This window comes from Gymnodraco acuticeps, unplaced genomic scaffold, assembly GCF_902827175.1.
Source record: "Gymnodraco acuticeps unplaced genomic scaffold, fGymAcu1.1, whole genome shotgun sequence".
Lineage (NCBI taxonomy): Eukaryota > Metazoa > Chordata > Actinopteri > Perciformes > Bathydraconidae > Gymnodraco > Gymnodraco acuticeps.
The window spans coordinates 2,261,134-2,274,907 of NW_022989867.1; the positions used below are offsets into that span (position 1 = coordinate 2,261,134).

General features: G+C 42.1%; 2 protein-coding genes across 11 annotated transcripts in view; both read left to right on the forward strand.

The window, feature by feature from the left end:
• The window catches only part of mical2b (microtubule associated monooxygenase, calponin and LIM domain containing 2b), a 93,661-nt gene extending 89,622 nt beyond the window's left edge, over positions 1 to 4,039 (forward strand). For 9 of the 10 annotated variants that reach the window (XM_034196519.1, XM_034196524.1, XM_034196529.1 and 6 more), the window contains 6 exons: positions 510 to 583; positions 692 to 781; positions 1,213 to 1,306; positions 1,903 to 2,011; positions 2,141 to 2,214; positions 2,650 to 2,927. In XM_034196519.1, coding sequence (XP_034052410.1) covers positions 510 to 583; positions 692 to 781; positions 1,213 to 1,306; positions 1,903 to 2,011; positions 2,141 to 2,214; positions 2,650 to 2,870 — 662 coding nt within the window. In that variant the 3' untranslated portion in view covers positions 2,871 to 2,927. Of the gene's footprint in view, positions 1 to 509; positions 584 to 691; positions 782 to 1,212; positions 1,307 to 1,902; positions 2,012 to 2,140; positions 2,215 to 2,649 lie in introns of all 10 variants that reach the window. The other variant, XM_034196510.1, reaches the window with a different exon arrangement.
• A 3,066-nt stretch (positions 4,040 to 7,105) lies between these two features.
• Positions 7,106 to 13,774, forward strand: part of parvaa (parvin, alpha a) — a 28,920-nt gene continuing 22,251 nt past the window's right edge. The window contains exon 1 of the mRNA XM_034196795.1: positions 7,106 to 7,370. Coding sequence (XP_034052686.1) covers positions 7,235 to 7,370 — 136 coding nt within the window. The 5' untranslated portion in view covers positions 7,106 to 7,234. The remainder of the gene's footprint in view (positions 7,371 to 13,774) is intronic.

Here is a 13,774-nt window from a genome sequence, read left to right on the forward strand (position 1 = left end):
AAGGCACAATCACCACGAACACGGCGAAAGCTAAAGGGTCAAGTACAGTACTATGACTAACTAACGTTGTAGCCTCTATGGTTGTAGCCTAGCAGAGTGGACAAGTTGCTGTTAGCTGACAGTGTACGTGTCCATCAAAGTGACCACGCCCTAATTTATGCATAAACTTTAAGACCTAATATAAATAAAAGGGTCGTGTTAGAAAACAATTCACTCACAGATTCATAATCATGAAGGTGGAATCTAACTATATCGATAATAATATTTATTGCATCCATGGGTAGAAACATGTTTTTTTCTGCTGTAAAGTTGGGCATTTTAACATGGGGGTCTATGGAAATTGCTCCTTTCTGCAGCCAGTCCCTAGCGGCCCATGTATGAACTGCAGTGTGTGGCACTTCCGTATTGGCTTCCCGTCTCTACCCCACAGTTTGCCGCTTGGTTCAAACCCAAAATGTTTAATGTACTCGGCTATTCTCAAACGTTTTCTTTATTTGGTTTTAATGTAGCCTCCAGCCAACAGAATCTTGATGAGCCTTCCTCCAGTGATGACGAAGATGAAAACCTGACATCCAATCAGAAGGTTTGTTCGGATCTTTTCTTGAAAGACAACACAATTCAGAGAGTCGTTACAAAAACTGTTTTTGCAAGTGTGTACATTTTCTGAAATGCTGTGTACTTCCTGTCCCAGCGGTGTCCCGAGAAACAGAGGAGGAAGCAGGAGAAGACGGTGGCCCAGCAGGCCAAAAGGGAGCAGCTGAAGAGGCTCCACAGGGCTCAGGTTCCAAAACCTTTTCTTTTTGAATCACTAATTTAAAAAATGGTCCATAACTGTCTTTGCATCCCAATTCCTTTCCCTTACATGTTACGGCCCGTCCACACTTTGAATGGGGTGACGTCACGCTTTGCCGAACTGCATTGTGGTTGCTCGCTTAAAAAGTTGAGAAAAGTTCAACTTTTGAAGCTTCGACGGAAGCGTCAGCCAATCAAATCATATGCCAGTACAAGCTCTAGCCAATCAAACCGCGTGCTTGTGTGTCAGGGTCGGGAGATTCATGTGATTGGTTGTTGGTCGAGTTTCAGACACGCCCACCGGCAAGCTTCAACCCAATGCCGCCGTGTGGACGCTGCGTTATAGTATTGGATGCAGAAAGTCCAATAAAGATATCTCAAGACCTGGACAAATAATAATTTCCTTTGATCTTTGCTCAGACCATCCAGAGACAGCTGGAGGAGGTTGCAGAGAAACAGAGGGATCTGGAGGAGAGAGGAGTGTCTATAGAAAAGATCATAAGAGGAGAAACAGGTACAAACAATATTCACGCATAAAAGTCTTAGAGCCTGAACAAGACAAAGCTACTTTGAATAACATCACTCAATGGTATTCCACTGAGAAGGCCTCTTCATTTTTAATTGCAGCGGCCATATTTATTAGACCATTCAGAAAAAGCCTTGCCTGCTTACCCCGCTAACATTAGACGTCTGTATAGTGAGATTTCACTGTTGCCTCATCTTTCTACAGGGCTTTGTTTGTGTTCTGGTAAATAGCAATATAGGTTGTCATTTGATGTGTGTGTGTGTGTGTGTGTGTGTGTGTGTGTGTGTGTGTGTGTGGTGTGTGTGTGTGTGTGTGTGTGTGTGTGTGTGTGTGTGTGTGTGGGTGTGTGTGTGTGTGTGTGTGTGTGTGTGTGTGTGTGTGTGTGTGTGTGTGTGTGTGTGTGTGTGTGTGTGTGTGTGTGTGTGTGTGTGTGTGTGTGTGTGTGTGTTGTGAGAATGTTTTGTTGTATTGAATGTGACATTCTGACATATGTTTCCTCTTTCTCTACATGTATCCACATCTATCTCTCTCCTTCCTCCCTCTTTGCTTCCTTTCTCTCTTCTTCCTCCCTCTCCCCCTCCCAGAATCCCCAGAGGTTAGTGAGAGCGACGAGGCCCAGCTCTATCAGTCCTGGTTCCAACTGGTTCTAGAGAAGAACCGATCAGCCCGCTACGAGTCTGAACTCATGATCTTGTAAGTGACAGCATCAGATCCCGCGAGGATTAACAACTTGTAAAGAACAACATAAATTGTGTAGAATATTGTCGCAATTCCTATTTCTCACCAGTAGAGGTCACTCGATTGTATCCTCTTCTCTCTTAGTGCTCAGGAGCTTGAACTGGTGGACTCACAAAGCCGAATGCAGCAAGATCTACGGTGCAGGATGGCAATTGAAGGTCAGGATGAACTAGCATTTTCATCTGCATAAAACATTGAAAACCAAACCCACAGACCCGGATGTTAGCATTGCAGGGGCTCTTTCGTCAAAAAGCAATGGGATTTTTCTATTGGATTTTGGAATATTCCAGAAAATAACATCTTTGGCAAACAAACTTTGATGTTACTTGCCTGTATTGTTACGCAGTGTAATGTCCACATATACACACCACTTTTATGGTTTTTGAAGCGTAGCTTAGTTAACATCGCTAAGCTTCAAACATTCACAAGTCGGGGTGTTTACTGATGTATTTTAAATCGTAAAAAAATCCCTCACGCTTGTATTAACCACAGATCTTATTTCAGACATCTGACCAAAAACAGCTTCAAAAACCATTGGCTTTGAGAAAATGGTGCATCAAGTTCTTGCTCTTTTCTCTTCCACCTCACTCCAGATACAGAAAAGAGTGCCTCTGAGCTGCAGCGGGAGCAGGAGATCCTGGTAGATATCATGAAGACGGTGGAGAAGCGAGACATGTTGGTGTCTTTACTGGAGGAGCAGAGGCTGAAGGAGAGGGCAGAGGACCGGGACCTGGAGAGCCTAGTGCTGTCCAAGGGCCACGAGTTCCACTGGGCCCAGGTGGAGGACAGCTGGGGACCCGAGAAGCTGGCCTGAAGGTTGAATGTTTAGAAGAAAAGTACTGTAAGGCACTACATACAGTGAAAATTAAGCATACTAGTTTGTGTCTAGGTGTTTCACCACTCTGAAAAGGACAGAGAGGCTTCATTTAGTCTCATTTTGTGCTGATATGAGAATGGAAATGGAACTAAACTAAAGATTCCCTTCACAGCAATAAGGGCTAATGATATCTCTGCCATTGAGATGATTTAACCTCCAGTCTCTGGAGTGTAATCTGTCATGGCCCCAGGCCTACACAGCACTGCAACTGGATGTACAATATGTTTAACTACTACTAACAAATGACTGCCTTTGTAACTTTGCTCAAACCTCAGAAACCAAACTGACTGCCCAAACAACAACTGCTCTTTGTGGTTGCTTGCCTTAAGCGTGGAACTGTTGTGACAGATGTTTTTTTAATGGAACACTGGGTAGCCTCACTGGATAGCACATGGAAGGACTCAACACTTTCCCTCAAGTATTATTGTTTTTGCACAGTATGGTTTGTTTTAAAATGTGCTTTATGTAATTCACTGTTGTCACTTTGAAGCTATGTGTGTGTGTAAACCCTCCTGTGTGTGTTTTAATATTGGTATTTTTCACTTTGTGCTGGAACACTGTCGAATTCAATTAAATGGTATTGACTTCTTATGCAGTCTGATATATACCCATACATCGTTAAATACAGGAGAAATAGAATCTTCGCTGCCACATATTTGTAGCTAGTTGGTAAGATGTACCTCTGCCATGTGGCAAAAAACATCCCATTTGACTTCATTGTGACACAGGTTGCCAGATAATTAAACAATGTAATCCCTGGCAGAAAACTGTATGCACCAATTGAATTGTTCATGCATGTTGCACATCTGACTACATCCCACTCTGTGACCTCACTGAAGTTCTTTTTAATTCAGAGTGAATTTACGCTGTAGCTAGTGGCTAACAACTGTAAGTTGAACTGTGATGCTTTGTTTCGCTGGTTTTCACCAAGTGTATTGGCTGATGAAGATGAATTATATGTTTACATGATTTTTATCCAAGAACAAGGATCCACAATTCTCTTTTGGTCCCCGAGCTTTAAATGTTATTATTGTGATTGTGTTGTTTTATGCTGCTTCAATACTTTAAATTGGAGAAAAATCTTAAATAAATATGAATTAAAAAATCTGGGTACTTTTTTATTGACTACATAGCTACATATACAATTTTAAGATAAGCACCCTATTAGCAGGTGTGTCAAGAGACACGTGAAGGGAGCACACAGTGCAACACTAATGCCCCTTTCACACCAACGCGTTTTCAGCTCCGGCTCGGAGCTGGAGCTGAAAAGTACCGTTTTTCCCTGTTCGCGCCGCCTCTTAGCTCCGGAATCCGGTTCACTTCCAGCTCCAAAAAATTGTCGGTCTAGACTAGAGGCAAGAGCTTCGGAGCTGATGCGGCTTTCACACCAGCGCTTTTCCCTTTCTAGCTCCGAGCGGGAGCTTTTCTGGTTCAGCTCCGGTTTCCCTTTTCTGCTCCCGCTCTGTTCACACCGCCCAGAGCTGCCGCTGCTGCGTCATGACGTCACCGTTTACGTGCCTGCTTCATAAAATCCAAACCGCGCGGAAATCCCTCACATCGACAACAACAACAATGGCCGATTGTATTGAAGCGCTGTTCGCTTCGGTTATCCTCTTACGAAACGAAATGGAAGGCATCGGAACGACTTTACAAGGGACGACTTTACTTGGAACTTTACAAACATCACATGCGAAATGCAAGACTTCTTTGTGGTCTTCAGCATCTACTTCAACGACGAATCTGTGAGGGATATCCGCGCGGTTTGGATTTTATGAAGCAGGCACGTAAACGGTGACGTCGTGACACAGCAGCTCTGGGCGGTGTGAACAGAGCGGGAGCAGAAAAGGGAAACCGGAGCTGAACCAGAAAAGCTCCCGCTCGGAGCTAGAAAGGGAAAAGCGCTGGTGTGAAAGCCGCATAAGTAGAGAATATAGGAATATTCAATAACTTCAGTGTAGCTCTCTTCACGACACACTCAGACACCGGTCGGTTCTTTAAAACGGGCGTTTATTTATTGGAGTGAGAACTCGTTGGCCGCTTGTCGAGAAAGGAGATTAATCTTTAAAGTTCCTTTTCTGAATAACTTTGTCACAATGATAACTTTGTCACGATGATAACTTTGTCAACGACTGCAGCAGAGCTTCAATAAAAGACATCAACCCACGTTGAGTTGTCCAGTGCATCAACAAAACATGCAGTTACAGTACCAGTAGGCACAAGAAACAACAAACACTTGCGCATAAAAAACTGTTTTAAATCCTGCCATATTTTAACGATTATAATATTACATGAAATAAAGTATTTATTTAATTTAACTATGAAATGTTGTGTTATTCTTTTTAATTAAGGCAACTTTGTTACGTCATTTACATTCAGTGTTATATTGTGAAGTGCTAACACAATCACTTCTTAAATGAATTTCCCCCTGTTGGCTAACCTACACAACTGTACTAAAATGTACATTTGAATAGTTCTAGTAATTTTTTCTTTGGAAAATAATTAGGGCTGTCAAACGATTAAAAATTGTAATCAGATTAATCACAGTTTAAAAATTAATTAATCATGATTAATCACCATTCGAACTATGTCCAAAATATGCCATTTATTTATGTATATTGTTGTGGGAATGGAAAGATAAATGAAAGAAGGCGGATATATCCATTTAACATACAGTATCTATGTTTATTATAACAATTTTCTGTGTGTCAAAATGAAAGACAGCCCACACACCTATCAATCATCAAACCGTGGGGTCTGAATTCATTACGTGTTGATTTCTATCAACGGGGGAGTACTTCAGGAAAGTCGACAGAGGGGGGGGGGGGGCGGCGGCTAGTGGAGTACTTCGTGACCACAGAGTGTGAACGTTGGGATCAGCTGTTTTAGCGCAGTTCTCCAGTGAAGGGGGGGGGGGGGGGAGAGTCTCCCTCCGCCGCCGGTTGGCGTAGTTTTGGCACAATTCCGTTGTACAGACCGACGTTAACAGCAGCCCTGTCTGTGCACACGGAGACCGACTCTGTCGTCTGGTGATCTAACCGCCTTCCGGAAAAGCTTCACAAGTACGTCGGTACGCAAATGCGCTTTGTGACACAAGTGACGGTACGCATTTCAGATTACGCACATAACCTGCGTACCAGTTATGTGCACCCCTGTACTACAGTAAAAGTATTCTCCGTCGGGACTTCCTGCAACAACACCACGCCGTTATCAAAGATGTTCTATTGAGAAGACGATCACTACGTGACAAAAGTTTTCAAAACCGTGGCTACTGAAATCAATCTTACTAACTGCTGTCTGTGCAATTTACTCCGCGAGTTGGCAGACTTTATTTTGCTTACTTTAACATCATTTTTCATGGTGGGGCTAAGCCATTTCTTGGTATGGGTGTAGCCTACCCCAGCCATACCCTGGCGCTGCCACTGGTGGCACGTATGGGGCGGGCCATTCTGCACATGTGTTAAATGCGTTAAATATTTTGACGCAATTAATTCAAAAAATTAATTACCGCCGTTAACGCAATAATTTTGACAGCACTAAAAATAATGCAATAAAACAAGTTTTTTATTTTTAATAAATGTTTTGGTGGTTCTTCATGTTGTACTATAGCATATTTATTATAATATTTTCAGGCATGCATCTGAGACTTTTTTTGTTTTTTTAAACAAAAAGAAAATAGGGTTTTTGGAATGTGTAATATATTTAATTTAAAAGGGGGTTATTTTATAGCCCTCGCCAACATTTCCACTACTAACACAGGGTTAAAAATCGTAAAGGGTAAAAAAGGTGTAGGCTATTTACTATATATTAATATCAGATTAATATCCATATTAGTTTAAAGTCTTTGTTGTGTAATGTGCAACTATGAACTGAATTATAGTGACAATTACCAATTTTTTTTAAGTCGTCTTACAGCATATTCATGCAGGCATACCCTTTAGCAATCTACTGCAAAGCACAGCCTTTTGTGGTGTAACATTATCTTTACTTCCACCTTCTGGGTCCCTTACGTTGCTCCAGTACTGACACACCTCGCCGGCCGCTGAGCCTCTTTTCCGGAGAGGAGCAGCGGAGCTCCCGCTCCCCCTGGCCAGCAGCATGCAGCAAGAGGCCTCTCGCCGGTCCTCCTCCGCAGAGGAGGGGCCACACTCTCCAGCCAACTTCGGGAGAAAATATGTGGAATTCCGTTTCCGCTTTAGGGAGTGGACGGTGATTTTTTTTTTTTACTTCCAAACAACTTTTACTCCCCCACCAACTCGGATAACGTTGTCTTACCTGTCCCGGATTAAATCATTGTGAAGACGATGGCTTCTTCGCCTCAGAAGTCCCCGTCCTCTCCGAAGTCTCCGACGCCCAAATCCCCGTCCTCCAGAAAGAAAGATGACTCTTTTCTGGGCAAACTTGGAGGAACTTTGGCAAGAAGGAAAAAGGCGAAAGAAGGTAAACCGTTAACGTAAGCTAAATAACGTGAAGTCAAGAATAAATATCTGAGTTAAGTCCATGGATAGAGTCCAATATGTTAACTAATATCCGACATTAGTCTTAAAAGTGTAGAAACAGTCCCCACAAGTTAACAATAAGTCTATAAACACACATCTTAGATAGCTAACACGTTTAGCGCTAATGTATAGTTGTAACCAGGCATTAAACGTAGCCTAAACGCATTCAAAAGAAACACCGTTAACTACAGCGTGTGGTTAAAGTTTGTGTTTTCATGGCCGCGGGCTGTGTGTAGCCATGTAAGGAATTGAATCCACTAGCCTAATGTAATACGTGAGGAATGAGGCAGAGTAAACACACAGAAGCAGAGGGCTCCTTCAACATTCCCTCCGCTTTCACACATACATACTATGTGTAATGGGGAAAGTACTGGAGAGAGGGAAGGAGCTGGAGACCAACCTGATGTCTGACAATCGGAAGGTTTAATTCAGAGGTTTGGCCAAGAAAAGCAGAAAATACAAATATGCAGTAACTTTGTAAGCCACCATCCATTCTGTCCCAAAGAGGGCAAGCAATACACTTCTTTATTTGAAGATGAGTCACTTTGATGGCTCCACAAGAAATCTGTATTATGCATATGTGTGGGCTGGACCTGTATTTTACAGGACAGGAGTGAGCAGAGGGTCGAGTTGTCGATTATTGTTCAGTTTTCTGTGACTATCTCCCTCACCCTCTCAGACTTTCAGTTGCGCGCGCTACTAAAGAGACGCGCTACCATAGAACCAAACAATTCTTTCACACACAGTGACGTCACGAGCTACCCACAATGCAACACGCGCCATATATAAATACGCCATTTTCATGGAGGTGCAAATATCCTGGAAGTGCAAATATAAACAGCTAGCTAACGTAGCAAGGCAGAGCGCACTAGGTTTTTTTTTCTGAATTAACGACCGAATAAATCGCTGCATGTCTTCGGATTACATCTCTGGACTTGAGGGGTGTGCTCTAGGTCGTTACCAGCGTAAACTAGAGCTGTGTGGGTTGTCGGATTGCCCTTACAGACTGCGTCGATTTTGGCTGCATCTACGTCTAATTTCGGGAAACACCAGGTGAATACCCCACTTGTCACAATAATATTATCATGCCATTGCATATATGTGGTATTTTAGAGTTGACTAGATATTGATTAAGGCAATAGACTATGATATTCAGTACAGGAAGCTTAGCAACACCTAGACGGTGTACGGCTAAACCCATGGCCTGCTTGCACCTCGCGTAAAACGGCGGATACCGGAAGTACGGTTTCGCCCTCGGCCCAATACCCGTATGTGTGTGTGAAAGAATGATGTAGCTGTATTCAAGTCAGAGTGGAAACAGTCCTGAGTAAATCTGATTTTGTCAGAAATCGGGAGAAATGCGGGAGAAATATGACCCCGGGAGGAAACCAGGAGAGGCCTATGAAATCGGGAGTCTCCCGCGAAAATCGGGAGGGTTGGCCAGTATTGTCACTAGGGATGCTCCGATCGCCAATTTTGGGGCCGGAATCAGTATCGGCCGATGCCGATCCGATCGAGTGGGCGGGGCCTAAATGGAAGATTTCAACATCACTTTAAATCTTCCATTTAAAGTGATGTTTAAAACTCAGTTAATGGGGCTCATTCACTGGAGCTTCCACAAACAACAATCAACTTCATTATTACATTCAAATGAAGTACATTATTATCTCATGCAGCTCACTGATCCAGTCGTATGAGTGACCCGACAGTGAAGAATAAATATATTTATAACTAGTTTAGCTTGTCCCAGAGGTAGATAAAATAGCTAAGTGTGTTAGGTCTAACTCTTGTGTGTTTCGCTGCGCTTACCTGTCCGGCGGGTGGAGCTGCAGGATTTCTGCTTCACACACGTTGCATTCCGCTATTTTACTGTCTTTTTCGGACACCTTAAAATAATGCCAGACCGGTGAAGCCATTTTGGCGAGCTTGTTTTGCCGCTCACAGAGAAAAGTGTCATGTACTTTACGTCATGCGATCGGCTCTCGCGATCGGCATGTTTAGAGAGCACCGATCGGTGATCGATCGGAGCATCCCTAATTGTCAATTGTGATTCTTTTTATCTTCTTAACCTCGCATACCAAAGAATGTGCCAGACTTTACTTTTATCAGCTATGCACATCTATGTTTTGGATTTAAGTTTTGAGAATAAATAGCTCAAGAACACTGTGGAAACACAATTGTTGTTCCGATACTGTCTATGTTTTTCTCATGGATGTAAGGTTTATTCCCACAGTAGGGTCAGGGTCAGATACAGAACAGCTGCTTTGGAGCACATAGGGATTTACAGTCTTGATCATGGAAGCGTCCTTTTACATTACATTCCAAAGTGACTTACTATAGACTGATTCAAGAATAAGTCAAAAACTCTGAAATGAATTAGCATTTTACCAATCTAGGTTCCCTCATCTTAAAGTCAACGCTTTTTGTGCGTGTGGTTAGATCCCTGAAATAAGGTATGTGGTTAACAAAAGTTTAAGAGATTTTTTACGTTTTTATTCTACAACGAAATGTTCACCTTGTGATTGTCTGAACCTCGTATGTGTTTATAATACAGCGGTTGCCTTCAAGCGAGTACATGAGAGTACCACACGTTGTTACGCCAAACACTTGGCCACCTTTAGCTTAGCAGTTCTAAATCATGTAAAAGTATTTTACTGCAATGTAGTTTGTTTATAGACTAACTAAAGTCATTTACACTTTAAAATCATAAAGTAGCGACTAAATAAGACTATTAAACACAATCATACCAAAAAGACGATTCAGCCTTTAGCTTAGAGGTGGAGCACATCCATGCGACCAGGATTTGGTTCCTCATGATCACTTTTATATAAAATCTTAAAGTAGTGTTAATATCCTGCTGAAGAAAATGTCTCAAGTATCAGAAACATGTTTGCCACAGAGCTTATTTTCTGTATTATTCTGAAGTCCAATGGATAAATCCCATTGCTTCTTGACAAGGGACCAAAAAACATCATCACTCTTTAATTGCAATAAACCATGAAGATACAAACTTGGAACATCAAGAAACCTGCAGGTACATCCGCTTCAAACCATTGTAAGCGCTGGTGCATTAGTTTCAAATGGGCTTAACCTTATAGGTACTATTTTTTTGGGGGGAGGCGTAAGGTTTAAGGTACAGGTGGGTTTGCATTCGGTTACGGAAGATATATAGACTTTATGCTGTTCTGATATCTACAGAAAGCTAGGTCCACCAATTTGGTCCAGCAGTGTTTTGGTAATGGTTACTTGGATCCCACTTGCAGGCAGGAAGTAGCAGCCAATTGGGCAATGCAGAGCGAAGTGCACATGCTGGAGCGTATGGTTTAACCATGTCCTGTATGTAGGAAGGGCCTGATCCATTCACAGCACGGTAAGCCTACCTGTGTTTTGAAGTGGATTCTGGACGTCACGCCACTGTTAGTCACTGAAGGGAGAGGAGGAGCGGGGTAGTGTTCCCTGACTTCCCTTCATATTAAACTTTAACCGGCTATAAATAAAAATACTCCCAACAGTCTCTTTTGAAATGCCCAGTTCAGTTTATAGCCATGCAGGGTTGATTCTGAAATACAGCAGACTTCACAGAGCATAGTTTGTTAAAGGCCAGGTTTTATCATCAAAGGAGAAAGGTCTCCTTCAATTGGATGATTACTTTGTGTCATTCAGGATACTGTTGCACAGCTGAGCCCCATTTTATGTTGCCTTTGTCTACGGGACATGCATGCAATCACATTATATTCATGCTGGCTCGGGTTCACTACACACATACACTGAGTGCAGGACGCCTGCCATGTGCTCCACCACCTGATGGAAAACGTGGTCTGTTCGCTCATTTATTACATTTAGGTCCTTGGGATGTTTATGGCTGTCGCTGCTGAGGAACTGGAGAGAAGATGGGTTTTTTTTTAAAAAGGAAAAGGAGGCAAAGGAAGAGAAAGAGAGCCACAGGATGGGGGGTGAGATGATATGAGAAGGTCAGAAGGTGTGAGAGCATTAGCGAGGGATGTGCGGACACCAAATGGGTAATCCCAAGAGAAAATAAATCAGGAGAGGGAATATGTAATCACATTCCTCTGTGATAATGGAGCATATATAAAATCATATCGGGATCAGGTGTTCCATCAGTGGAGGATGAGCTGCAGGGGAGAGCGCTGGTCCTGCTAGCCAGGAGAGGATGCTTGAAACTGGGGGACGGAGAAAGACAGACATGGGCTGTGGAGCCCTCTGCCCTCCAGGTAGGACATCATTCTGATCTTAACTGTGTGCATCACGCAGGTGGCATGTTCCTGAACGATGCATCCATCGCTTTGGCTTGTCATTGTTAACCTTAGCGCATACCGTCATTTTATGACAATGGCCCAGAGGGGGAGGAGTGCTGTACGGTGAGGACGCCTGTCGTTTCTATTCGGGGTGCTAGCAACAAATCAAATCTGCACTGAACATATACAATGTGTTAATAGAAGTGATTGTTGAGCAAATGTTTTTTAACACTTGGGGAAAAAAGCAATAAGTGCCACTATTTACATAATGTATGTTCATATTACTCATGTACCCCTGGTTATAGTCCTCATATCCACATGTGTCTGACGGTACAGTATAGAGTCTTTTTGTTTTACTGTTTTTTAATTTAACGTTTTATTTTATTTTCTATTTATATGTTCATATTTTCAGAATCAGAAACAGATTTACTGTCAATTAGGTTAAAACATACAAGCAATTTACTTTGGTGTATTTGGTGTACACAGTCACGGTCAAATAGTCACAGAAAAATTACCTAAATAGGAACTTTTATAAAAAAACATTTCAAAGTAAAGAGAAATATTTACATGAAATATAATGAAATAAAAAGGAAATATTGCACTATTTAGTGTCTTTTACTTTAATGTTGAGTATATCGTATTGTTGGATGAGCCTGAGACTCAAGATTACCATTACCAACACTATAGCTATTAGGGATGGGAATTTGAAAGCAAATGTATATTAGAATATTCAACCTCCAAAAAAACGGTTAACCGATTAACCGAAATGTACATATCCTATTAAAAAAAAAAGGAAGAATGTTGGGAAAAATGTTGAAAAATAAAGACATTTTTGTCAAATGTATTGAACTGGTGATCACGGTTTGAACAGTTGACAGCTATAGGCCTACAGCTTTCATGCTTAAAACATAACTGGTTTTTAAATGAAAGAGGGATCAGACAGGAACAACCTAAGGGGTTAGGGAAACGTAACCCGTGACAACAGAGATCAACAACCTGGAACAGGGCCTATGCACAGAAGGCAGCTATTCAATACTCATTCTTCTTTAAGAATATGAGCATGTTTACTCAGGGGAGAAGGGGGGTTCGGAGGCGATTCACGATCAGGCCAGCTGTAGAGAAGACCCTCTCAGCTGGAATGTGGGCATAAGATGAGGTTTGAGTCTGCGTGATCTGCGTGTAGGGAGGGGCAGCAGCCATATCATTAGCTAGAACTGATGGTTTTGGACATAAACGCAGGTGAAGTATAACCGGACGCGAGAGAGAGAGATCAACAGCTGCAGCTCTGCCCGCTGTGAGGGACCGGTGAGCGGAGCAAAACACACCTTTAGACCTAACACATTTAGCTACAGTATGGCACTGTCGTATACATTGAATTATTCCATTTGATCATACGTAATCAACGTAGGCACCCCTCCCAAAAACAAAACAGAAATATATATATATTCATAACTCATATTCCATTACCTGAGTAATTTAGAATATTCGATTAATCGTTCCCATCCCTAATAGCTATTGTACATAATATGACATACCAGTATAGAAACACAGCTGGTTAGTAAGTTAACTGCTGCAATACTTTAGTGGTTTCACTTCCTTACTGCATGTTTACCCACCATACTAAATACATGTGATCATACTTATACGCCTAAGTGATAATTACAGTTTTATCAGACTGTGCTAATTGCTACGTTGCTATTTTTTCACAGCTTTACCTTCATATGAGTCTGTTAATTGCCACCCACGAACTGTAGCTATGGAAAGTATTAGAACCCCTTCATGCATTAATCCTAATCAAACAACAACCTATAGTTCAACATTTGTCTTCTGTCTGAGATGAGTTGACATATCTAAGCTGTAAATACCTTTGAGGGGAACATGTTGGTAATGTACGCCAATTTCTTTGAAACTTAATAACTAAGCTGACAATTTTAAAGCATTTAATATTCTGGTAAGAGTGTGGGTGCGTCTCACTTCTCTTCTTTTTCATTTCCTCGCTCCTCGGTCTCGGTATCACCAGAAGTTGATTTGTCTGCGCTATCTTGAGTAGCGTCCCAGTGGCCTTATTTGTGCCGGAGGATCGATGAGT